This window comes from Eretmochelys imbricata, chromosome 2, assembly GCF_965152235.1.
Source record: "Eretmochelys imbricata isolate rEreImb1 chromosome 2, rEreImb1.hap1, whole genome shotgun sequence".
Lineage (NCBI taxonomy): Eukaryota > Metazoa > Chordata > Testudines > Cheloniidae > Eretmochelys > Eretmochelys imbricata.
Genome location: NC_135573.1, coordinates 67,039,080 through 67,066,175, shown reverse-complemented (window position 1 = coordinate 67,066,175; position 27,096 = coordinate 67,039,080). Strand labels below are relative to the sequence as shown.

At 41.5% G+C, this 27,096-nt stretch overlaps 1 protein-coding gene across 2 annotated transcripts; it reads right to left on the bottom strand.

Moving 5' to 3' along the window:
• Positions 1-419: 419 nt before the first annotated feature.
• BPNT2 (3'(2'), 5'-bisphosphate nucleotidase 2) lies at positions 420-22,433 on the bottom strand. 2 transcript variants are annotated; one of them, XM_077810242.1, is made up of 5 exons: positions 22,036-22,433; positions 9,392-9,551; positions 9,051-9,146; positions 5,401-5,562; positions 420-3,939 (listed from the first exon to the last, which is right to left on the bottom strand). In XM_077810242.1, the coding sequence occupies exons 1-5, from the start codon at positions 22,429-22,431 to the stop codon at positions 3,662-3,664; spliced, it is 1,092 nt and encodes a 363-aa protein (XP_077666368.1). In that variant the 5' UTR covers positions 22,432-22,433; the 3' UTR covers positions 420-3,661. The 2 variants fall into 2 exon arrangements, with proteins under 2 accessions (XP_077666368.1, XP_077666369.1); XM_077810243.1 differs by lacking the exon at positions 5,401-5,562.
• Between the last annotated feature and the right edge of the window lie 4,663 nt (positions 22,434-27,096).

Sequence of the window (27,096 nt, the reverse complement as noted above, 5' to 3'; positions counted from 1 at the left end):
TAGACTGCCTGTTTCTATACTGTTAACGTGTGTGTTGTAGCATCATTTTGTTAATGGTGGAAATCTTGCTCTTGCACAATTAGATACATGAGAGCATTATGATGTATTATGACCTGATTGATGTTTTTTAAACTAAGGAAATGGTATCAGAATTGGAATAAGTAACCAAAAGATGAATTTAAGTAACTGTTTCCCGTACTCCACCATTGGTCAGCTTCTCTAAATGGTTTCCCCAACTTGCTTTCAAAATTAAACAAAAAATCCCCACATCTCCCCTGAGCCAATTTATTATAACCATCAAATAGATATTAAAATCTATGAAAGCAGTGGGTTTAAGAACAAACCCTCCGTACATTAACTTTTATATCATAAAAAATATGTTAAACCAAAAGCCATTTTGTAAGTACAATATTCAACCCTTTTATTTCCATGTTTGTTTATTCAGAAATATTTGGCATTCAAGGAATGCAAATTAGAACTTTTGGTACAGTGCTATGTAGCATCAACGCCACCTTTTACTGTGAACTATGGTTCTGATCAAAACAAAGCGTATTACAAATCAAGGTACTCTAAAGCCCTAGAACATTGGTTGAAATATCAAGTTAAAATATAAACCAGTGCCAAAAATAAAACATTATCCTGGGCTTCCCTTTTAGTAGCTATGATAAAAGTTTTACATTACAAATTTATAGAAGAGGTACTATTGTAGACCCCAGCTGCACTGTAAATGTTATGTTTCAGCAGCATGCCTAAATATTGTACTGCCATTGTACAATAGGGTTTGGTTTATGTGGAAGACACCAAAGGATTGTAACCAAAGTAAGGACCTGTGCTCCAGGCCTTGTGGAGGACAATGTTACAGAATGATCCTTTACCATGCTGAACACATGATTTAGTCCCTACCACATGGGCAAGGCCAAACTGTGTTATATCCAAGCTGGGCTAATACCATGTTTAGGAACACAGCACAATCATGGTAAAATGGATAGTAGTTTTATCACAAATAACCCAGATGTGCACTGTTTAAAGTACTTTTAAATACTAGCTCATCTGTGCAAAAAAGTTACATTTTTCTAATATGAGAACATCAGAAAGCTCGATGTCAACCAAGGGCCCAATTCTGCCAACTTCAAGGGGATGCCTCTTTGGGCTAGATTGTGAGACTCTATGCACAGCCCTGCATGAGAGGTGGTGTGAAAGCTGCACCAACTCAGGCAGCACCAGGAGGTACTATGACTCAGGCATGCCTCTGAATCACAATTCCTCCATGGCCTCCTCCCTAGGCCTTGGAGATAGTAATTTACGGCTGGTCTATACCCACAATAAGGGCTTGATCCTGCAGTATGTTGAATACTCTGGACCTGATGCAGCCAAACACCTAAGGATGCAGTAACTGGAAGCAAATAACAGTCTTACTGACTCAAGGCTAGCTGCTGTGGCCAGCAAGTAGGGGAGTGGAGCCATAGCTTTGCCCATTCCCTGGTCACCTGCTGTGGGGAGAGATTAAGCAGGTGAATATCCCCATTTACTCCCTATGTAGGGATGTAAGGGGAGCTATTATCCCTTCTTACTTCCTTGCATTGGCATGTAGTCTGTCCACAATCTAGCTCTATGTAAGTAGGGTTGGCGGAATCAGCCCCAAAGAAAGAGGTAGTCACATACTTACTTGGAAAAGTTTACATGGTCTTCCAATCCGAACCTTCAAAATAAATCTTTGCCTTAATATCACTTAACACCTTATGCCCTATCTCTATGATGCATTCAGCTTTTACTTATATGCTAACTACGGCTATTTCTAGGATTAAAATTAACCCATTCCTTAATTAGTAGTAAAAGAGCTATCTTTTTAATCAGGCCTCAAGTAGTTTTAAAGTAGCCAGAAAGGGAAAAAAAAAACACATTGTGCTCCTGCAAAATAATCTTACTGAAGCCTTGTTAAATCACTGACTTTAGTTCTTCAGTGAAGTTTAATTGTCCAGAATAAATCTGCCCACTGAAAAGGAGCAAATTTGTTTTATTTCGCAAAATAAGAAAGTCATTGATGTATTTAAGCTCTTGATTTAAGAAGAATTATAAAGTTATTTTGTAGGCAGTGTCACCCTCCTTTTACCACATGGATGATAACTGGAGTGAAGATTAAAATTTTTACCAGGGGAATATAAATTTTGCATAAATGGCCTATACTTGTATTGAATAAACTTAGAACGGAAAAAAAAAAAGATTTGTGTTTAAATGAAACTTTTCATCTTCTCAAGAAAGCTAGACACTTACCCACAGGTACTAAAAAGAAAAAAGTATATTTTAAACTTGCTTTATTAAATATTATCCTTCCGCCTCCCTAAGACAACTCCCAGTTAGACAGTTACATTTTCAGAAGAGAAAGACCCACATATTTTAGTGGTGCAGCTATTTGTTATCTGACCTCAATGGACTAGTGTTTTGTCCCATATGAACTGGGCTAAAACTCGGAAGTGGAATTAATTAAAAAGTGCCCTACTTCAAACTGAGGTACATCAATGCCACAGGTCCCCAAAAATTTCCCAACCCCATTTTGGGTTATGGGAAAATGTTGTAATTTAATGCAGAGCTAAATTCCATGGTGAACATGTGGCCACAGACTGTTCAGAATTAGAGTGCTTACAGCAAAGAAGGAAAGAGTACATCTTTTGAAGGGAATTCATACAAGACAACCTTTAAGAAGCCAGCAAGTTAATTTTGGAATTCTAAAAACCTGCTAGTTTAAATCTATAGTGTACGCTAAACCACCTACTTACTGTTGCCAACAACACTGTCATATGTGTTGTCTAGCAACTTAGTGAACAAAAAGACATTAAAGGAAAGGAGGCTGCTTCTACAGGGACAAACCTTGAACTAATCTCACATTAGATAAAAATCTAGCATGCACCTTTAACATTGCAAATGGAAATCAAGGACAAGAGTTTGTTAAAAACCCATACAAGGAATCACTAATTTTCTTTTAAAAAGATATACAGAAATAATTACACTGATTAATAAACCACCAATATTCATGATTTTCTCATGTGAATTAAACTGGTTTAAGTTTTCAGAAAAAAATATCAGCAAACTAGTTCAGAACATGTCTGATCATTCAAAAATACTGTTCTGTCAGAAGAACTGTTGAAAGCAGACACAAATGTGTATGCAACTTGTGCTTTTTATCCAAGGGAATATGGAACACATGGTCATAGGTTTCCTACTAGATGGATTACAGGGTTATCAAGTGACTACATAAATCAATCCTTTCTTCTACTAAATTCAAGATGGAGCAGCTACAATACTGTAACAATGTGATGTGTTCCAAGAATCCGTATGAAAAGTACCACTTATAATAATCTAAGTACCCATTTGGATTTTCTTTTAGTTTGCCTATATTCACAAATATATACTGTATGTGCACCTTGAGTATAACTGTATGGAAAAGTCTCAAAAGATAAAAGATGGCATGGGACAGTTCAGTCACCTTCCTAATTCTGAATTTGTAACTACCACCAATGAAGAAGCCCGATGCTATATGTAGTCCCCCAGAAAACACTGAGTGGCCTTGGCTCTCAGTGCCTAGTCCCCAGAAGGCTCTTCTCACGCCCGTTTTCTTAGGCTGAACATTTCGAGGCTGCAGAAACATTTGTGTACTCCTCAGCAGTTATGTTTGTTTATGTGATGCCTTCTCCAGATCTGGGAGTTTGTCAACCAACGCTTGATGATTCACATTGATACTGGCTAGGAGTCCCCCCTCATTGCCATCTGAACCAGTATAACTGATTTCTTCACCAGTCAGGGTAGTCATGTGACCACCCAATGCTTTCAGCACGGCATTCCCGGCGCATATATCCCATTTTTTGATGTACGTCACATGAATATATACATCAGCTTTTTCTTGTTTCTTGTCAGGCACATCAAGGAGGGCTAAAACTTTATAGCCTAGAAGATTAGAAAGGTAACACCAGTTAATGAAACATCAACTTTCCTAATTCATCACAAAACAATGGCATTTATTAGCAATTACAAAAATGATTTGGTTAACCATGTCGTGTTAGTTGAGACTGTAACGGTGCATGCAGCAGAAACCTTCACCTTCTGTTACACTTCCTGCAAGGTGCTGAAATCAAGATTTTTCCACTACATGTCACACTTGAAACAAACCCATTTTGACCATGATTATTTCCTTTGTACCATCCTCTACTGGTTTGATAGATACATAGACACATCAACAGAATCAGACTGTGTATGCGTTTAACTAAATGATCGTGTTTTACTCTTGGGCTTGTTTGCTTTGCCACAATTGTATCGCTTATCTCCACTTCTCTCTCAAATGTTAATCTCAAATGTTTTGTTAATTCTAGCTGGCATGCGTATCAAACATATTTCCAGTTCATAAAAATCTTTGCATGTAATCAGATTTCATTTTATTGACTGACTTCATTCTTTACAAAAGCTCCCTACTCATTCATTTCACAGTACAGTTCATCCTCTTCATTCATGCTAAACCTCTCCCTCTTTTTATATGCTGCCAACTGGAATGGAATATTTGCTTTGTCAATTAAACTTTCATCTCTCCTGCTAACCATAACCTGACTTCTTTAGACTCATTCTCTTACCCATGACTGCTAATCAACATGAGATATTAAGTGCATCTTTTCTAAAAAAAGAACAAAACCCCAAACCAGATATAGCTGTCCATACAAAGAAATTAGAAGATGCCCTTTTGTGAAATGCAGAAATTACCTGCATTTTGCAGTATGCTGAAGTGAGTAATTACTTCACATTTGTGCTTCCCCTTCATATAGGCACACTCCACTTATACCATGAACCAATTTTGCCAAGACATTTAATATAAAAAACCCTCCAACCAATTTGCTTGCTTGTAGTAAGATCACTCCTGGGACTGACTATTAGATTCTTAAATCACTGAACTCTTTTCTTAAAATTTTCAGCTTGTATATCTGAAATTATATGATCTTTTTATTGTTCTCTCACGCCAGTAAAACAGTGCAACAACTCCTGTTTCTGTTCATGATGATCAGCCTTTTCTTAACATAGCAGCCAGTTTCACTCTGATCTTTTCCAACATTCGGGATAGAGCAAACGTCACCCAAAATGCTCCTCTCTCAATGTACCCAGTACTCTCTTCTTGTTTCATGTTGTGCCTAATGTATGGGTACTGACTCCTTTTCCTGCCAACTATAATAACAGTGCTTTCAGTCAGTCACTCAATTCCCATCCCACAATCTGAAATAGGTTTAAATTTGGGTTCTAGGTGCATGAAATACAGTACTTCTACTGCAAATTCCTTGTTTTTGTCACTTCTCCGGTTTAATAACTGTTTCCTTACTAAGTAATCCACAAGCAATAAAGTGTCTGGGATGCTTAAAGGTAACAAACCTGCTCCACCTGCTGGGATGATCACAGTTTTATTTCCAAATGTTTGCCGTGCAACCTGCTCTACTTTTCCTGCATGAGAGCGGGACACAATAATTCTTGGAGTTCTCTCACTGTAGGAGGAACGAGCTTTTACATTTGACCCACCATCAACCATTGCCCACGCTACAAAAGAAACATACATTCCATTAGTGGGTTTTGGAGACATCTGCTCTTTTAGAGATACAATTAAAGAGATGCTAACTTAAAAAACAAAACAAAACAAAACCTAGTGCTTCTGCCGGATTCCCCCCGCCATTATTGTTAGAAGAAAACACATAAGATTACTAGAATAGAATTCATGGGAAACAAAAATTTCTTTTTGGAATTTGTGTACTTAGTGCATTTTAGAACACTTTATGTTTTAGTTCAACTGTAATCTTTCATAATAAGTAACATATTGTAAACCTGGAAAAAATGTGATTGTAAAATTCACAGGGAGATTCAGGGGCAGATGTAATGTAGATGATATTACCTGAAATTCCTTTAGCTCATTCTTCTAAATTGACTATATTTCAAATAGATAGTGAAATTTTACCTTTTATTTCCTTCCCATCAGTCAACAAAATACTGTCATCTTTCAGATCAAGAGAGAAGAATATGAACATGTTTATTTTCAGAAAACACGGATTCATTCAGAAGACTGAATTCAGGATGCATAGCCTTCCGCTTCTAGATCATTGGTTCAAAAAAAATCACCCCTTGATAGGCTGTGTCCAAAAGCCATTACAATGTGACATTTATTTGGTGTTCTAGCTGGTGATTTCAGCATAGTAGAGAGGCTGACACTATGTGGGCAGAGACTGAACTAACCTGTAATCTTTAAATATCGCTCTCCCTTATTGATTTATATCTATGTGGTAGAGCAGGATCATGACAAAACAAAAGGTTATGGCATTTCCAGTTTGGAAAGTTACTCAAGATTAGGGGTTGAGGAGGGTAATAGAACTAACTATATTTTTACATTTAAAAAAAAAAAAAAAAATCCTATTTGGATGTCATTCCTGAAGATTTCTGATGGGCTATCCTTGCAGATTCCTTTTTTTAAAAGAACGACTATGGCAAATTCCCAGTTACGATGACAGAATTTCTGTTGGAAAGAAAATCAGCTCTTCAATAATAGGTGCGGCAGGTGCTTCAGAAAAAGCCAAGATACATATAAAATGTGAAGATAAAGTCCTAATGATAAACTGGAATTAAAGTTAGCATTTAAAGAATGTAATACTTAGGTGGGGAAAAAAAAAATCACAACATTGAATATTCTAACAGGTAGAAAACCTAGTTCATTTATTACATAACTGCTCTGGACTCTAGAGGTCAGTATGGCCTAAGGGGAAAGGGAAACATGTTATCAGCCTCTGTTTTAACTATCCAGGAATATAACATACATTTCCTTCAAATATACTCAACACTGGATTTGTTGTTTAAGCCTTTCAGAAGTTACTGGCAATACCCTGTCCTTGAATGTTTATGGAGGAGATAGTATGATGGGATAACTTGATTCTAGTAATTAAATATTCATGGTAAATACGCCTAATGGCCTGTGATTGGATATTAGATGGGGTGGGATCTGAGTTACCCAGGAAAGAATTTTCTGTAGTATCTGGCAGGTGAATCTTGCCATATGCTCAGGGTTTAGCTGATTGCCATATTTGGGGTCGGGAAGGAATTTTCCTCCAGGGCAGATTGGAAGAGACCCTGGAAGTTTTTCGCCTTCCTCTGTAGCATGGGGACGGGTCACTTGCTGGAGGATTCTCTGCTCCCTGAAGTCTTTAAACCACGATATGAGGACTTCAATAGCTCAGACATAGGTGAGAGATTTTTCGCAGGAGTGGGTGGGTGAAATTCTGTGGCCTGCATTGTGCAGGCGGTCAGACTAGATGATCATAATGGTCCCTTCTGAACTTAGTATCTACGAATGTGTATGTTTAAACTCGCATCCATCCTCATCAGTGCTTCAACAGACTCAAGAGATTCTGTATGAGAGTGCTGCTTGTTTGGAATACACAGATTTCCCGCCCCCCAGAAAGTCTTGTGTTTAAAACAACTGTGAAAGATGGATGCATAGCCGTTATTAACAGTAGTTCCTGAAGTCAGACGCACATTATGCAGGGTGCATACCATGGGTTGTGGTGAGGAAGAGCAGTGCTGGCTACCCCACTGCCCACTCAGGTTTGGCCATCATGATGGAGAGACTGCAGGGCCAAAACTGAGTGAGTGGCATTGCAACTGCTGTGCTTGGGGTGGGGCATGTCTTTGGAGTGAACAAGCGCTGCAAGGACTAACCTTTAGGTGAGAAATACCTTACTAGACAGGAAAGTCATGTGTGACTAAGTATAGGCTATTAGATTGTGTCTTATGTTTTTCTTTTACCTGCAAGCTCTGTTAAATAAACTTCAATGTGGTTTTACTACAAACCTGTCTAAGGGCATGGCTACACTGGAAACGTCAAAGCTCTGCCATGGAAACACTCCCGCGTCATCGCTTTGAAGTGCGAGTGAGGTTGCGCCCGAGAGCGCTCTCCCAGCGCTCCTGGTAAGCCACCTCCATAAGGGGATTAGCTCAGAGCACTGGGAGCGCAGCTCTCAGCGCTCAGAGCCTGTCTACACCAGCGCTTTAAAGCGCTCAGACCTGTTGAGCGCAGAGGGGTGGTTTTTCACATCCCTGAACCAGCAAGTTGAGCGCTATAAAAATGTGTAGACAAGCCCTAAACATCCTGTGCTAAGAAGTGCGTTGAACTAAGGTGAAACCAGTGAACTGGGATGCATAGCTTTTCCGGAAGCAGTGAACTGGTGTATGTTGCGGGTGTCCAGAAGATAAGGGACTGGGCACTTAAATGTAACAGAGTGGGATGTGTAAACTGCTAGCCTGCACTGGGACAGAGCGGGGCTCTGGGCACTCAGAACAGAGCACCTATGTTGCCAGCAGCAGGTGGCTTGGGAGTGTTTTCCCTGGGTGAGCACAGACAGGGTTCCCTCCTGCTGTGAGCTGGTGGTAGTGATTCACCACAGTCATCTCAGGTAATCCCAAAAAGCATCAGGACACTGGACCTGGACAGGCCGGTTCGGAAGGCACAGACTTTGACGGGTGAGGTGCTGAGGCCATAGCTGGCCTGATAGGAAAAATTTCTGTGGGTACCCCTAGTCATTAAGGTCCTGATTTTGCTACCCTTACTCATGATAAAAAATAATTTGCTCGTGGGAGCACTCGTATGGACTTCAATGAGACTGCTTGTGTGAGCAAGGGGCCACTCAGTATAAGGGTGATAGAATAGAGGCCTACATATGCAGTGTTCTTTTTTTTTTTTTTTTAAGAGATTGTTCTTAATGTTTCAATGAAAGAGCTTCATCAACCACTCTATTTTTGGTTTATGTTTCTTCCATGTACCATTCTTCTGCCCCACAAAGACCACCTTTTCCTGTGTTTTGTGGGTGCCCCAATCTTAAGGACTCTGGATATTACCACAATATAAATAAGTAATGACACATTTTTGTTTTCCTGTATTAAGTACTATTGTATCCATTTATAACTACAGATTCTCCCTCAAATGTAAAACTTTAACTGTACATCAGTGAAAATGGCAGAAACAAAGAATGAGACATGCATACTGATACCTGTATATGCTGAGAAGGGCTTGTGTATTACTCCTACTACCGGTTCACCATTCACAGCCACACACACCATAGTAGTGACATACTGTCGAAGATCCTCTAAGGGTGGGGATGAGGGGGAAGGGACCAAGAAATTAGACATATTAATTAGCTCAACATCATATAGGTTAAAAGCACAAAAAAAAGACCAAGATATCTACCTGCAAAATGACAACAGCTCTAATAAGCAACAACTCTTGTATAAAATTTATCTTGAAAATACATTTCATTTTTGTCTCCTATCTAAAGGGGAAAGAATCAGAATTAAATATTTGGCTCAGTTTAAAAAATAAAAAAGCAGTTACCTGTATATTCATGTGTAGCGTCTAATGGATCAATCCACACTGTCACACTTTCTGCTGGGACCTTTTTAGGCTGTATTTTTTCCTTTATGTCTTCAGGAATACTGCGATCCCAGAAAACTGTCTCCTTATCAGGTGGATCAACGTGTTCTTCGGTATTTATCTATGTTAAAAATGATACAAACAGACATTAACCCAGAGTGTTGTACCAGGATGATCTATCAAATATTTGTGCACATAATGGCAATTAACAGCCTTCCCCTTCTCCTTGAGGAATTTCATTTCTAACTCAACGTGGGTGGGGGGAGGGGGAAATCCCAAAACATTTAATGAGTTTGGAGACCAAATCATACCTCTGAACCTTCAGATCTGCCCATGTGCAAAACTGAATACATGACAGGTGACCAAACCGTAGAACTCCTGTATTTTGCTCCAAGCTATCCATATTTCCAGATCATGGAGTTTAACTATAAACCCTGTTATTAAGGATATTACTGTTGCTGTGTGAATTAAATAAACCACATTTTTTTAAAAATAAAGTAAACTGCAGCCACAAAATTCCATCATGAGCAGTCACAAGGACCTCCCACAAGGGTCACAGCAGGGCTGGAATTCCACACCTTCAGCTCCACAGCACAGACTTCACCACTTAAGGATAACTGGAGCAAGTTATCCTATAGATGGACCAATCACTAGATGAAGAATCGACGCATACACTTTCTGGGGATTACATAAATATTTGCTGGACAACTAAAGAATGCAGTAGAGCAGGAATCCTGGCTCTGGGAAGGAAGTGTTGTCTAGTAATTTGAGCAGTGGTTGAGATGTGCTACCCAGACTACCCGGAACACTATTACTGAAAAATTGCTTACTTTCTCATTTTTACCATATAATTATAAAATAAACCAATTGGAATACAAATATTGTACTTACATTTCAATGTATAATATATAGAGCAGTATAAACAAGTCGTATAACATTTTAGTTTGTACCAACTTTGCTAATGCTTTTTATGTAGCCTGTTGTAAAACTAGGCCAATATTTAGATGAGTTGATGTACCCCCAGAAGACCTCTGCATACCCACGGTGGTTGAGAACCACTGCTCTAGTCTATCTAACATGGAATGGCCCTAATTACCATTTAAATACCTTTTAGTACCTCTCTAAAGGTTGAATTTGGGTCACGTAGCCCGCTGGTTGCTTAACCCTTTTTGGCCTGGTGTCACAACTGACATAAGATTTCAGCAAGCCAGTAACAAATGTGTGCTTCCAAAATACTATACTAGTTATTGTAAAGCCACAGACAATCCCCTTCGGGCCCTCTAACCCTCATTCACCACCAAGACAAACAAGACTTATGTGACAAATGGTTTATTAAAATCAGAAATCACATATTAGGTTCTTCCAATTCCAAAGAATCAGAAACACCTCAAATCAAAATGTACTTCAGATCTTACCCAAAAATCAAACTGATAGCCAATCCTTTAGCAACTAAAAATGAAAGGTTTATTAATATATAAAAAAGGAAGGGAGTTACTGAGAGGTTAAACGGAATCATATACATTACAGTTGATTTCAGAGTTTGTACATCAGGATAATAGCATGATGTTAAATCTGTTAGCTTGCAATAAGTCTCTCTGTATCATAAATATTGGGGGTCATCAGTCATTTGTTCAAAGCTTCCCTTTGCTAGAAACCATAGTCTAGAGATGTGGAGCAGGAAGAAGACCAAGAATGATGTCACAGTCTGCAATTTCTCTCTCTTAGGTGCATTGAAAGTTACTGGCACAAACATGGAGTCCTGGGTCACATGTCCCTTGCTGTTTTATGAGGCATTCACTGCCTACATGCTACCTGAACAAACCTTGGGAAGGGGCCCTGGAAGAGCTGATTGCCCTTAATGGGCCATCAACCAGGCTGGTTAGCCTTGATGTAAATCTGTTTTGCAGGTGTCACCCAGAAACACAACAGATGTAAGATACAAACACATAGCAAATATTCATAACTTCAGATACACCAATACATGGATTTAAATAGGATAATAATACATAGCAGATTATAACTTATCCATTGATACCTTCAAGGCATACTTTGTATAAGATTTATCATACCTGTGCAATGGTGGTGACATTTTAGTGTACACATGGTCATCTTTCTTTCTATACCAGGGGTCTCAAACTCAAATGACCACGAGGGCCACATGATGACTAGTACATTGGCCTGAGGGCTGCATCACTGACCCCTTCAACCCCCACTGCCCTGGCTCCGCCCCCATTCCAACCCCTTCCCCAAAAACTCCACCCCAACTCCACCCCCTCCCTGCCCCCAGGAGGTGCAGGAGGGGTGCAGGGTGCAGCAGGGGGCTCAGGGCAGGGGGTTGGGGTGCGGGTGCAGGAGGGGTGCGGCCGGGGGTTCGGCTGCAGGAAGGGTTTGGGGGGTGGGCTCCAGCCCAGCGTGCACCGGGGGCAGGGCAGGCTCCCTGCCTGCCTGCCCTGCCCCCGCGCTGCTCCGGGAAGTGGCTGGAACCAGAGGGAAGGGCGGGGGGGGAGAGAGAGAGGAGGGCGGCACAGGGGTCTGCATGTTGCCCTGGCCGCACCTCCAGGCCCTGCCCCCTGCAGCTCCCATTGGCTGGAAACGGGGAATCGCGTCCAATGGGAGCTTTGGAGGAGGTACCTGGAGGCGCAGCCAAGGCAACACACAGACCCCTGTGTCCCCCCCTCCCCCCCCAGATCCTGGCCACTTCCCGGAGTGGAGCGGGGGCAGGGCAGGCAGGCGGGGAGCTTGCCCTTGCCCCTGGTGTGTGCTGGGCTGGGCTGGAGCCGCAGCCGCTTTACGTAAACGCTGGGGGGGGCCACGGGGAGCTAGCGGGCCGCAGAAAATAACCCCGCGGGATGCATGTTTGAGACCCCTGTTCTATACAGTGTCACATAAGGACTTGTAATTTGTAAAAGATGCACCTCCATAAAAAAGATGCTGTCACTCATCGTTGCACTGTAGAATTTTATTGGACACCCTCACCCATAATGGATTCTTGCCCACGTCACAGATCATCACACAAACTTGTGGGTATAACTAATGAATAAAGAAGAAACAGGTCTTAAAAATAAGCCCCACACGATTTAAGACAGTGAACTGTGGGAGAGAGTTGTGATGCAACTGGACACACAGTGTCAACAAGCATTTGTTCCAATAAAAGATATTACCTCACCCACCTTGTCTCTCCAATATCCTGGGACCAAAACATCTACAGGGTTGCAAACACCACTGCAACTGACTGTCTAACCATGAATGCTGCAGATTTTGGCTCTCTCTGAAGGATTAACGTCCGGCTTTAGTTGGATAAGCCTTTAAAGTTTTTATTCCAATATTGGTTTGTGTGTCTCTGCAGCATTAAAGATTTCTCTTTAATGGTGGTGATAAAAAACAACAAACTTCATATTAATTTCTACATGTTGGCAGTTACAAATTCTTTCCTCCTCTTGATTAGGGTTAGAGATGTTGGCTAAATAAGGGGGTCTGCAAATCATGTTAGTCTGGAAGAGGGTCAGCAACTCTGAAAGTCTGGGAAACCCTGGGCTAATTAATGAAAGATGCTAGAAAGTTTTTCCTTTGTGTGACATTTACTTTCCACAAATGTGCTCTTAATAGAAGGCCTTCAAAGATTAAACATTGACCAAAGAATCACTTACAATTCATTACAATTAAAGAGATAAACTGGATTAAAGCACTAGTTGTATAACAATCTTTAGCTATGCCAGATAGCATGCCACAAGCTTTTAAATTTACTTCTATTTTGCAATAATTTATTAAGGCACATCCTGAAAAATAGCTTTCTATACTGATAAACTGGTAGAAAAGATTTCCCCCCAAACCTACCAAAACTCTTCTATGTCAAAGGAAAATTACAGAGTTCTTTGGTATAGCTTGACCCAAGTTCCAATCCCCCAAAAAACCACCACTTGCTCATCTACAGATTGTATTTTTTTAATTTCTAAACTTCTGCCAAAAGCGATACAAATATATAACCTAGCCCATTTTAAAAACTTTGCCTAGAGACCTGCTTTAGGTCTCAAACTGTTATGACCCCAAATGCCTTAATGACAGAACTCCTGTTTTAGCAAAAACCATCGAATCAATGGAACCACCTCTGTTTAGGTAACTTTCATGCTGTTGATCTGCATATACAAGGTTATGTCCATAGTTTGGGTGCCCTCAAAACTTCTCTTTTCATGGGAAAAAAATTAGATAGCTAAATAATTTGCATGTACAAGATTCTGAGTAGGAGCAGAATTATGGCCATTGCAAATTTGTTCTTAAATGCTAGTAATAAAGTTACAATCAATGTGCAATATATAGAGCTTCATTAAATCGGCTTTTATAACAAACAAAAACTGACTTTTGTAACATGAAACTTCAGTAACATTCCTGACTGAGTTTGAAGGAAGTCACTCCTCATAAAAAACGGCCTTCTGCTATACAAATTTCTCGCTTCCCTGCAGCTTTCTAAACACATCTATAAGAGGCAAATAGGCTACTCTTGAATGACTATCAATTATTTTTTTATATGAAAAAGGCAACTTAATTGCAACCCACAAATTCAGAACTACTTTAAAATGAATTTGTGGTTTATCTGAATCTCATGAAGTATGAAGGCAATTTATTCTGGAAAAGTACGAGCAGAAAATTCAACCAAAACATCTGGGCCCAAAAAAGCTGTACAACAGGGGACTTCCCAGGCCTTAAGCACTTGGTTCTTTATATTGAGGACATTTTCTCTCATAACTTGTTGGCAAAACAGAAAGCTGGGATTGAGAGACAAGTCATGAACATACTAAAAAAAAAAAAAATCCATGCTGATGAATCCAGTAATCTGAACAAACAAACTACAGTCCAGCCTGCATAAAGCATTACAGGAACCTCACACTGGTTCATTTTCCTGTGCTGGGCTATTCCTTAACAACAGTTCATTAAGTCTTTTTTACATCACCCACCCTCCTCCCAAACGTGCTTGGAATGCTAGCCAGTTGTCCATGAAAAGGTGCATTAAATAAGACATTTTCCAGTTTGGGAAGCAAAACTACAGCTATATCCTATGAAGTCTCTCAATTATACTGAAAATTGAAGATATAAAAATAATTGTAATTAAGCATGTGAATAGTCAAATCCTTTTGGCAGCTTTTTAAGGAGATACATGTTTATAGTTTAAAAGATAGCAACTGCAGCTAATGGAAAATGCAGTATTTCTAAGGAAGAAATTGTTTCCTTGTTCAAAATACAATGAGCTCATCATATAATGCTAAACTTTGAAAAAGAAGAGTGAGGAACTGATTGCAAGTGATAAAATTTAGTTTCACGATATGGAATTCCATAAACAACCTAATTTTAGGAATTAAGTAGGATAATTTTAAAAAATCCTAAAAGTTATCTGCATATGAAGTATAAATATGTCCAGCTGTAAAGTAAGCACTCCCAAATACAAATCCCACTATTATTTCATTAAAACTGCAGATTAACTCATTCAAATACTGCCTGCTTGTAATTTATAGGCAGCCTTTACCAATTAGGCACATGTGCAGAAATCATGCTTAACACTTTCACTCCAATTCACCCTTTACAGGAACTGCAGAGGACTTAAGATTTTATGGTCAACAGTTTCAAAAGCCCCTGTTGAAATTAACAAAACCAAAAAGAATGCCAATTTTGACCACTAACAGAAAATCAACCAACAAGATCAGTGGACTAACCACCTAAAGCTAGACTGAACGCTCTCAAAACAGTCAGAAGATTCTCTATTATGCTAGAATTGCTTTGCCACAAGAAGTTGCTGGGGGCGTGTGTGTGTGTGTGCGTCACACACCTGGAGATAGAAGCAGCTAGAGACAGGAATAAATAAAACAAACAGCATGGCTCATAAAGCCTCTGAGTTGAGGGAATCCTGGTACTTTATGCTCCGACTGAGATTACTGATGTTTTCTTCCAGATTACCAGCCACGGGGGACATAAATGCAAGACCCAGTTCAGAGCTCCCTGAAGTGCACACTCTCATTGCCAAGGCTCCTTAAAACTCAGAGAGGATGGCACATTTATCCCCTCACTCACAACACAGATCTGCTCTCATGGCAGTAGCTAATCCACTCCCATATATGATGAAGTAGATAAATTCTTGCAGCGATAAGAAACTGTTTCTAAGCAAAGGCATGACCTTGTCTCAGTCATGTTTAATCTCAGTTTGTTTCTAATTAATATAAACCTTATTTCCCCCCAACCTTTCTTCACAGGTACCTAAGGAGTGTAACAGTCTTTGTCGCTGTCACCTGGACTCACTTGTTCTAAATTTCCTGCAGGTCAGTGTCCTATGTAAAATAGTTAATAGCTGCTGTTCACGTCTTAGTGAACAAGTGTCCGCATCACAAAAAAATCACCACTCTAGCTGGCCACTTCTCTGCACGTTTCAGCAGACAGGACAGGATTGGATGGGCATAGAGAGTTAATCACCATCTTTCTTAAAGGTATCCCAATCAGATCAGATTTGAGACACATGGGCTAAACAGTATGCAGAAGCTTGCACTGTTCCTCATTTATGGACAGAGGAATTCAGTCTCAAAGGTCTCTGTCTGGAAATTTAAAATAAAAATACCAACTGAAATAGTTTTAAATACATTTGAAAAGATAATCACAGAACACATTGCACCAGGAGGATGTTAAGGGCCTGAATTAAAACTCACTGAGGAAAATATATTAAATGGGAAATCCACTTCAGTGCAGAGGGCCTGCATAAATCCCCAGACAATATCTGTCAGTGGAATTTTGGGTTTACATCTTAGCTCACTGTTCTACTTAGGTACTTGCTGGAGATTGCCAAAAAAGGAGACAATGTCACAAAAGTATTGCAACAACATAACTGCCCAAATCAAGGACAGAGTTCTTCCCACAGAGTTGTACTCATCTTGTTCTGCACAGTGCAGTGACAGTTCACAGGATGACAAAGGAATGCCTGTCAGGGTTTTAATAGCATTTAGCTCTTTGAAACTTCTTCCTTAACACTTATATTTTCATTGCCAAACTGGTATTAAAAGCATGATTTACTGTCTCAGACTAAACTCCAATTACTTCTTACAATCACTTTTCAGGATACTTGCTGCCACGCACAGCAGGTTTGGATATGGCAAGCATAAAAATGAAAGGGTTTCACAGTTTGTGTGTGGCAAACAGTGCTTTGTGGCATGGAACTTAAGAAAAAAGGAACTGGGCAACACAGATGCAATTTACAAGAAACAGTTCCTTATTTCTATGGATTGAAATCAAGTTAAAGTTTAGCTTCAATAGCACTAGTTACAACCTTGCAATTAGGCATGTGCTTAAGAATCTTGCTTGACTGGGACCATCTTTCTGAGCTTTTCTTCCCTTCATTCTGTCTAGGTCACAAGGAAAAATAGGATGAAACCAAACTCATTTTCTAGTTAACATTTGGCTGAACAACCAAAAAACCCAACGTATAACTGAAAGAATTCGACAATGATTTGCATCCCCTTTCACATGAGGCCCATGACTGCAGAAGTAGGGTGGCTACAGCTAAGGTTTGAGGTATACTGGAGGAATTTATGCCAGTGAATACACTGCAAAAGGCAGAGGTCCTGTGGAAAAATATATGGTTGCTAATTATATGATCACATACTATCAAAATGCATAAACACAAAGAGGCAGAATTAAAGTTGTACTGGCAACCGTTATTCTGGCATTTTCTAACTTTTGAGTGTGCGACTTCACAACCTAAATAACCCTCTTCTAAGGCAGTGTTTGTATGTCATCATATGTTTAATGCTTTACGACAGTAAGCCCTTTGTGACATACCATGCCTTCATGTCTGAATAGCAACCAGGCCGTGGAAGCACCAGTCCAGAGAAGCATCTAAAGGCCCCACTGTAATACAAATATTAAAGAATAACCCTCAGTAAAAGGTGATCATGCTTATTGTAGCATATAGCAAAAATTACAAGCTACTCCTTGCTCCTATTTATCTTTGCTGTAAGAAGTCTTAGTGTAAACGGTGTGAATTTAGCCAGCTGACATCAAATAGAATAACTTGTATAAACAGTGGACTTTTCCCCCATTCTGCACATAATGGAGACTCACTGCACATTTTTTTCCTAAGAGGAAAAAAAAAAAAGGTACAACATTTTCTATGGATTTCTCTCCCCTGCAGATTTCAAGTGCTTTTATTTATAAATCACAGGTGTCAGAAATCCAAGACTCTTTCCATGTTTATTTCAAATCCCATAACAAGGAAGTTTAACTATTCCTTTTTTATGGATAACGAGGTCTTAACAAGAAACTCTGCTTCAAGTACTGACTGTTTACATGCTTTTCTTCTTTGTAATGTTAAGTAGTGTAGTGCAGGGTAGACAGAACCGCTGGGAATACAGTGGCTCATTGGTTCGTATGTCTACTTTGATCAAATGACAAACACTATTTCCTACTATCTAATTAAGCTATTTTTGAATACTGGAAAATTACAATAATGCTGAAAATGTAATAAAGTTTCTGTTCTTTAAATAAACTATGACCGAGGCTATGCCTACTCTTAATCCGCACCACTGTACTGCTTCATTGTACACATTCACATACATGTTCTCCCATTGCTGAAGTTAAGCAACCTCCCCAAGAGGTGGTACCTAGGTTAATGGAAGAATTTTTCTGTCAGCCAAGCATGGTCTACATCAGAGATTAGGTTGGTATAGATACATCTCTCATGGATGTGGACTTTTCACACCCCCTGAGAGATGCAGCTTTGCCAGTGTAAGTTTTCAGTGTACACCAAACCTGATTTAAGCCCCTATTCCTGCACCCATGTAGGGAATCACTGACTTTAACAGAGCTTCACATAGGGGATGGCCCAAATGCTTCTCTTTGCAAGACTGAAGCCTTAGAGAACTAAAACCAAAACAGCGCATACTTGACTTATGCCAGGTAGTGAATGCCTTTTTTTTTAAAAAAATGTTTCTTACAAACATTATCTTTGAGTTTTGTTTCATAAGTATTAACCAACAGCAATTAAACTGAACATTTTAGTTACACTTGATCACAATCCATCCTATTAATAATGCTGAGAATTACTATTTCAGGTTAATGAAGGAAGTGTAAATCCACATAAAATAAAGTCAGGTTTTTCATGGTTAACTGAACAAGTGAACCATCACTATCCATATAAAGAACCCAAACAAGAGTTACTTGTTAGCTACAGAAGAGAAAAATTTGGTGCAGAGAATCATTATCTACATAGTCAAATCTCCTGCCTTCTGGAAAGAACTGTTTCCAGTAGAAATATCAAAAATGGCATTTTCACATTTTCTTTGAGACTACCTATAAAAACGGATCTCAAAAATTATTTGCATTAAAGGTGTATCATTTTGGTATATCAATATTTCTTGCCTCGCTGCAAAATTTGGTCCTTTGCTAACTGACAAGGAGATATCCCAGCAAGGGATGCCACAAACACACAGGCACTTGCATAATGTTACTCATGCAAGAAGTTATTTGCTGCATAAGTGTTTCCACAGCTGTAGTGTGTCTGTCTATTTCTTTGCCACTGTAGCAGTTTAAGTGTTGACATACCCTCAGTCACAGTTTCTTTAAAGAACAAAAACCTTCATTACCTTTTCAGTATTACTGTAATTTTCCAGGGGGAGCAACTTTCAAGGTCTCTAGAAAAATATTACTCCTAACTTATTTTGAGCATATTAATTTACAAACAAATTGGTTTCACCAGTCAAAGTTGGTGGCATTAGAAAGTGAGGTTTATAATGGAAATTTAGATTACCTTTAGCTCAGAGGGTAGTAGCAACTAATGCTTCCATAAAAGACACTTGTTTTTAAACAAAAACAAAAAACAGGTTGTCACAAGAGACTATTACAATTCTTTGTCAACCAGTATGTGGACAAGGGTGATTCAAATGATATAGTGTTCTTGGACTTTCAGAAAGCCGTTGGTAAGGTCCCACCCCAAGGCTCTTAAGCAAAGTACGCTGTCATGGGATAAGAGGGAAGGTCCTCTCATGGATCAGTAACTGATTAAAAGATAGGAAACAAAGGTAGGAATAAATAGTCAGTTTTCATAGTGGAAAGAATTAAATAGTGGGGGTCCCCCAAGGATCTGTATTGGGACCAGTGCTGGTAAACATATTCATAAATGATCTGGAAAAGGGTAAACAGTGAGGTGGCGAAGTCTGCAGACAATACAAAATTACTCAATATATTTTATTTTATCCAAAGCTGACTGCAAAGAGTTACAAAGGGATCTCACTAAACTGGGTGACTGGGCAACAAAGTAATGCACATTGGAAAATATAATCCCAACTATACATACAAAATGATGGGGTCTAAAATAGCTGTTACCACTCAAGAAAGTTCTTGGAGTCACTGTGGATAGATCTCTAAAAAACATCTGCTCATGTTGCAGCAGCAGTCAAAAAAGCAAACAGAATGTTAGGAAACTCATAGATAAAACAGAAAATATCATAATGCTACTATATACATCTATGGCATGCCCTCACCTGGAATACTGCATGCAGTTCCGGTTGCCTCACCTCAAAAAAGGTATCTTGTCATTGGAAAAAGTACAGTACAAAGAAGGACAACAAAAATGATTTAAAAGACTGGGACTGTTCAGCTTAGAAAAGAGACAACTGAAGGTGTTGATACTATAAATGTCTACAGAATCATGACTGGTGTGGAGAAAGTGAATAAGGAAGTGTTATTTACCCCTTCACATAACACATGAACTAGGGGTCACCCAATGAAATTAATAGTCAGCAGGTTTAAAACAAACAAAAGGAAGTACTTCTTCACACAACAGTCAACCTCTCCAACCAAAAGGCTAAAAGTATAACTGGAGTCTAGAGAGAATTAGATAAATTCATGGGTGATGAATAGCAGCCATTGATGGACCTAAGATAGTCAGGGATGCAATCCCATGATCTGGGTGTCCCTAAACCTCTGACTGCCAGAAGCTGGAACTGAAGGACAGGTGATGGATCACTCAATAATTGCCCTGTTCCATTCATTCATTCTAAAGCATATGGCACTGTCCACCATGGGAAAACTGGCTACTGGGCTAGATGGACCGTTGCTGCAGCTATTCTAACGTTCTTAAGGTTGTTTAGATTTCTAATCTTGTCCTCCAAAGTGTCCTCCAAACTCTCAGCTTGGTGTTGTAAGCAAATTTTATAAGCATGCTCTCCACTCCATTATCCAAGTCATTAAATGAAAATATTGATTAGTATTGGACCAAGAAGAAACCTCTAAAGGATGCCACTAAATACATCCTTCCAGTTTGACAGACAACGATGGATAAAGACTCTTTTCAGCCACTAGTGAGTGCTTTCATCTAGAACACATTCCCTGGTTTGCTTATGAGAATGTCATGTTAAACAGTGTCAAAAGCCTTACTAAAAATCAAAATCTATCAGGTGTATAGCCGGCCCCCTATCCTCCACTAGGCCATAACCCTGTCAAAGAATTAGGTTGGTTTGGGATGATTTGTTCTTGACATATCCATGCTGGCTATTTCTTATCATTCTATGACAACACATGTAAGGTAGTGTGTAGGACTACCTTACACAAGTTTGCTTACATATTTTGACGTGATAACTAATTTCCCAACTCCACCCCTAGTCCCTGCAATTCAGATGTGAAATATACCTCTTTTCATTCAACCTACTGAGACAAAAGCCTTTATAGCACTTTGGGGCAGAATGTATAAAAACTGGACGTTTCATATTAACGTGCCTACTGTTTGCAGTACAACTATATTTATATACAACATGGGTTCTCAATCTGGGGATCAGAACAAGGTGTCCTGCCCTTTTTATACTGTATTACCAAGGTCTTCTCTACACCAGAAAGTTGTGCTGCTTTAACTGCACTGAAGTAGTTCAAGCAACATAAACCTGTAGCGTGGACGCAATTATACCGCTATAAAGATACCTCATACTAGTATAGCTAATCCCACATAGGAAAGGGAATAAACTATACTTGTACAAGACACCTTTGTAACTGCATCTACACTATGGGTTGTGCCTAGGATAACCCAGGCCTGCTTGGTATGGCACTCTATCCCCCTCTTGTGACTAGAGATTGATGAGCCTGTTACATTGGCCAAGAGAGATGTGTCTTTTAGCTCATGCAGTTGAGGCTCATGCATTAAGCTCCAGAGGTCCATCCCAGGATTTATGCAGATGACAACCGGGATCAACATTACACTAAGACAACCATTACTGTAAAACATAAAATCACATCCCTAACTGAAAGAGTTATACTGGTACAAAACTTGGGTGCAGCTCAGACCTTAGCCTAAGAGGATCCTGGCAAGGAAAAGGTTGAGAATAACTTGACAAAGTATTGCAGGGGCCACCCAGTTTAACCAAACAGAAAGTTGCCATTACAGGATACTGAGCTACCGGTTCAAGTGATTTATGATTAGGGATAGGTATGTTGGATAAGGAGGAAGTGCCAGGGAAGAGATTCCCCTAAAGGGAGGGGAGGGGGGTTTGGTGTTCAGCTATACGGAGGGGGCTTGAGAGACACGCGGCTCACTCTGTTAAGGGAAGGGGGCGCTGACCAGGAGCTCGGGGGGCGGGCGTGGGACCCACCTGCACGCTGGGGAAGGTGTTCTTGAGCAGGTAGAACATCTTGCGGTTGGACAGCACGTCCCCGCTGGTCATCTTCTCTTCGGCCCCCTCGCGGGTCTTGCCCTTCGCCTTCTCGTTGAGGACGTTGCTTTCCCGGACGCGCTTCACCTCCTCACCCCCCTTGACGGCGGCCAGCACGGACACGGCCAGCAGCTCCCGCAGGTCCACGGTGCCCTCGGGCAAGGGGCCCGGAGGAACGTCGGGTCCGCCCCCGGCCCGCTCCGCCTGGTCGCCCAGCATGAAGAGGGCGAGGCGGCCGGCCAGGAAGCCGGAGTAGAGGTGGTAGAGGACGCCGAGGCCCAGCAGACAGAACACGGCCACTCCCAGCGGGGAGAGGCGGATCCCCATGGGGGCCATGGCCGGGAGCGGCGGGGCGGGCGCGCAGCGGGCTCTCGGGGGCCGAAGGCGGGCGCTCACCAGCGTTCCATAGCGGCCCGCCCACCCCGCACCCAGCCCGGCAGCGGCCCGAGGGCAGCGCCCGCCCGCATGGAACCACAGGGAGCCCGGCGGCGGCAGCCTCTCTCGCTGCTCAGCTGGCTCCCGGCTCCACGTTCCCCGGCGAGCAGAGGTGAAAGGCAGCGGAGCGTGCGTATCCGGGTTAGGCGAGGGCGGGGCGCCGTGGCAGGCTGCCGGGGCCCCCACTGAGCATGCCCGGAGCAGGCTGCGGGACGGCGGCGTACTGGTCCCTGAGCCTCAGGGGGAGTTGGGGGGAACTGGGGCTGCGGGCTGTGAGAAGGGAGGGCCTAAAAATAGGGGTGAGGGGCTTAGAGCCACAGTGAAGTCCAGCGTGCAGGGAGTTCAGTGCTTCAAATCCTGAGTCAGGCTCACATAGAGAATCATGTCTTGTTAGGTTTCTAGAAATATAAATAAAAAGAAAAGGAGGACTTGTAGCACCTTAGAGACTAACACATTTATTTGAGCATAAGCTTTCGTGAGCTACAGCTCACTTCATCACGAAAGCTTATGCTCAAATAAATTGGTTAGTCTCTAAGGTGCTACAAGTCCTCCTTTTCTTTTTGAGAATACAGACTAACACGACTGCTACTCTGAAAGAAATATAAATGTTGGGGTTCTTTTATTTGCCTTTGAGCCTTTAGGGTACAACCAGGCCATGTTTTCAGACTTCTGTTATTATGATTCTTATTAAACGGAAGCAGAGCTTAGGTAATTACATAGCAGGGGTTTTAATAAGAGCATCAGATATCACCAGCAATTGTTGAGAGTTGGCAGCAGTGCCTGTAAACAGCCGCCCTCGGGTGATTCACTCTTTGCCCACCCCCTCATCTGCCCTCCTGAAACACTTCAGACCTGTGTTGAAAAGAATTTTTGGTCAGTGGCACCAGTGTCAAGGAAGCTGTCAAGTTTCCTTCTCCACTCTGAACTCTACGGTACAGATGTGGGGACCTGCATGAAAACCTCCTAAGCTTACTTTTACCAGCTTAGGTTAAAACTTCCCTAAGGTACAAACTATTTTACCCTTGGACTTCCACTGCCACCACCAAACTTTATCTGGGTTCCTGAAAAAACATAGTTTGGAAACGTCTTTCCCCCCAAAATTCTCCCAACCCTTGCACCCCACTTCCTGGGGAAGGTTTGGTAAAAATCCTCACCAATTTGCATAGGTGACCACAGACCCAAACCCTTGGATCTTAAAACAATGAAAAAGCATTTAGTTTCCTTACAAGAAGACTTTTAACAGAAGTAAAAAAGAATCATCTCTGTAAAATCAGGATGGTAAATACCTTACAGGGTAATTAGATTCAAAACATAGAGAATCCCTCTAGGCAAAACCTTAAGTTACAAAAAAGACAGACAGGAATATTCATTCTATTCAGCACAGCTATTTTCTCAGCCATTTAAAGAAATCATACTCTAACACATACCTAGCTAGATTACTTACTGAATTCTAAGACTCCATTCCTGTTCTGTCCCCAGCAAAAGCATCACCAGACGGACACAGACCCTTTGTTTTTCTCCCTCCTCCCAGCTTTTGAAAGTATCTTGTCTCCTCATTGGTCATTTTGGTCAGGTGCCAGCGAGGTTACCTTTAGCTTCTTAACCCTTTAGAGGTGAGAGGATTTTTCCTCTGGCCAGGAGGGATTTTAAAGGGGTTTACCCTTCCCTTTATATCTATGACAGAAGCCAACCATCACATCCGAACAACAGTTCCCTTTGAATGCTGAGTGGAGATGTGAAAGTGGAGCAGAGTGGTTGGCATGGTCACTTTTGCACTCTATGTGTGTACGTGCCTGTGAGTAGTGGATGTAAATACATGTGGCTATGGCCTTCAGTAAGCGATAGTCAGTTTGCTAACACTAGCCAAAACTTTTAGGCCCCACCCCTTTAAAATGATGCATGTGGACCCATTGAACTGATCACGCTGTAAATGTTCGGCTAATTTAAACTGACTATTCCTTATTGATGATTCATATATATATATGAATCATCAATAAGGAATGATTCATATATATATATATATATGAATTTGTGATGAAGACATACCGTTTTTTTTTTAAATTGAAGCAGATATGTAAGAAAAAAGCTAAAAATTAAGGATTCTTCATATATATACTCTTCACAAATACATGAAGAGTTTTGTTTATTTTTTAAGTTTCAGCAAAAACAGTTATGCTTTTTCCAAACCTGAAGTTTGGCAAAACTAGGTATTTTTTCAAAACTAGGTACTCAGTGCAGTTAAAACTAGGTGTATATATATCTGCACTGAGCATGCTCCCTGGTCTCCACTAACCTTCATCGACACTGAGGCCTAGTCTACACATCAGGATAAAAAATACACACGCCTTAAAGACATAGCTATACTGACCTCACCCCTGGTGTAGACAGCACTAGGTTGATGGAAGAATTCTTCCATCAATCTAGCTACCACCTCTTAGGGAGAAGTATTACCTATGCTCAGGCGCGGCTCTACCAATTTTGCCGCCCCAAGCAGTCGCCGCTGAATTGCCGCTGCTGCTAGAGAGGCGGAGCTACCGCCGAATTGCTGCTGTGGGACACGGATTGCTGCCCCATTCTCAATGCCGCCCCAAGCACCTGCTTGGAAAGCTGGTGTCTGGAGCTGGCTCTGCCTATGCTGAAGGGAGAACCCCTCCTGTCAGTGTATGTAGTGTCTACACTGAACCATTATAGTAGTGCAGCGATTTAAGTGTAGATATAGCCTAGTGTATCTCTACACTACGAAATTAGGTCGATTTTATAGAAGTCGATTTTAGAAATCGATTTTATACAGTTGATTGCATATGTCCACACTGAGCACATTAAGTCGGCAGAGTGTGTCCTCACTACCTTGGCTAGCATTGACTTACGGAGCGGTGCACTGTGGGTAGCTATCCCACAGTTCCCGCAGTCTCCGCTGCCCATTGGACTTCTGGGTTAAGCTCCAAATACCTGACGGGGTTAAAACATTGTCGCGGGTGATTTTGGGTACATGTCGTCAGTCACCCCTCCCTCCGTGAAAGCAACAGCAGACAATCATTTCACGCCTTTTTTCCTTGCAGACTCCATACCACAGCAAGCATGGAGCCTGCTCAGCTAAGCTCACCATCACCGCCGCTGTTGTGTCCTGAGTGCTGCTGTCAGCAGATGGTGCAGGACGACTGCTAACCATCATCATCCTCCGCTTCCGCTGCAACTCTGCCCTCCTGCTCTTGTAAATAAGCTCAGTCTCAATAGCAAATTTCTCCATGTTGTCATTATCCACCGCTTCCGCTGCAACTCTGTTCTCCTGGTGCCATAAATCCACCTCGCAGGTCCTCTCATCGTTCCGTATAAATATCTATTCTCGCGGCATCCATTGTCATCCACCGCTTCCTCTGCAATTCTGCTCTCCTGCTGTCCTGCAGACGCCATATCACGGCAAGCGTGGAGCCTGCTCAGCTCACCGGTGCAGTTGTGAGCATTGTAAACACTTTGCACATTATCCTGGAGTATATGCAGAACCAGGCTAAGAGGAGGATTTTGATGAGGACATGGACACAGACGTTCCTGAAAGCACCGGCTGTGGCAATTGGGACATCATGGTGGCAGTGGGGCTGGTTGATACAGTGAAACGCCAATTCTGGGCCCAGCAAACAAGCACAGACTGGTGGGACCGCATAGTGTTGCAGGTATGGGATGATTCACAGTGGCTGCAAAACTTTCACATGCATAAGGCCACTTTCCTGGAACTCAGTCAGTTGCTTTCCCCCACCCTGAAGCACAGGAATACCAAGATGAGAGCGTCCCTGACGGTTGAGAAGCGAGTGGCGATAGCCCTGTGGAAGCTTGCTACGCCTGACTGCTACCGGTCAGTTGGGAATCAATTTGGAGTGGGCAAGTCTACTGTGGGGACTGCTGTGATCCAAGTAGCCAATGCAATCATTGATGTTCTGTTATCAAGGGTAGTGACCCTGGGAAATGTGCAGGTCATAGTGGATGGCTTTGCTGCAATGGGTTTCCCTAACTGTGGTGGGGCGATAGACGGAATGCATATCCCTATCTTGGCACCGGACCACCTTGCCAACCAGTACGTAAACCACAAGGGGTACTTCTCAATGATGCTGCAAGCACTGGTGGATTACAAGGAACGTTTCACCGACATCAATGTGGGATGGCCAGGAAATGTGCATGACGCTCGCATCTTTAGGAACTCTGGGCTGTTCGAGCAGCTGCAAGAAGGGACTTACTTCCCAGACCAGAAAATTACCATTGGGGATGTTGAAATGCCAATCGTTATCCTTGGGGACCCAGCCTACCCCTTGCTTCCATGGCTCATGAAGCCGTACACAGGCAGCCTGGACAGTAGTAAGGAGCAGTTCAACTATGAACTGAGGAAGTGCAGAATGGTGATAGAATGTACCTTTGGACGTTTAAAAGCTTGCTGGCGCTGTTTGCTGACTAGGTCAGACCTCAGCGCAACCAACATTCCCATTGTTATTGCTGCTTGCTGTGTGCTCCATAATATCTGTGAGAGTAAGGGGGAGACATTTATGGCAGGGTGGGAGGTTGAGGCAAATCGCCTGGTGT

Excerpts from the sequence above, each read along its gene's own strand:
- BPNT2 (XM_077810242.1), bottom strand. The coding sequence starts at position 22,431 with ATGGCCCCCATGGGGATCCGCCTCTCCCCGCTGGGAGTGGCCGTGTTC. Across the intron at positions 9,552-22,035 it reads ACACCTTCCCCAGCGTGCAG|ATAAATACCGAAGAACACGT; the intron begins GTGGGTCCCACG and ends TTTTTAACATAG. Across the intron at positions 3,940-5,400 it reads CATCCCAGCAGGTGGAGCAG|GCTATAAAGTTTTAGCCCTC; the intron begins GTTTGTTACCTT and ends CTAATCTTCTAG.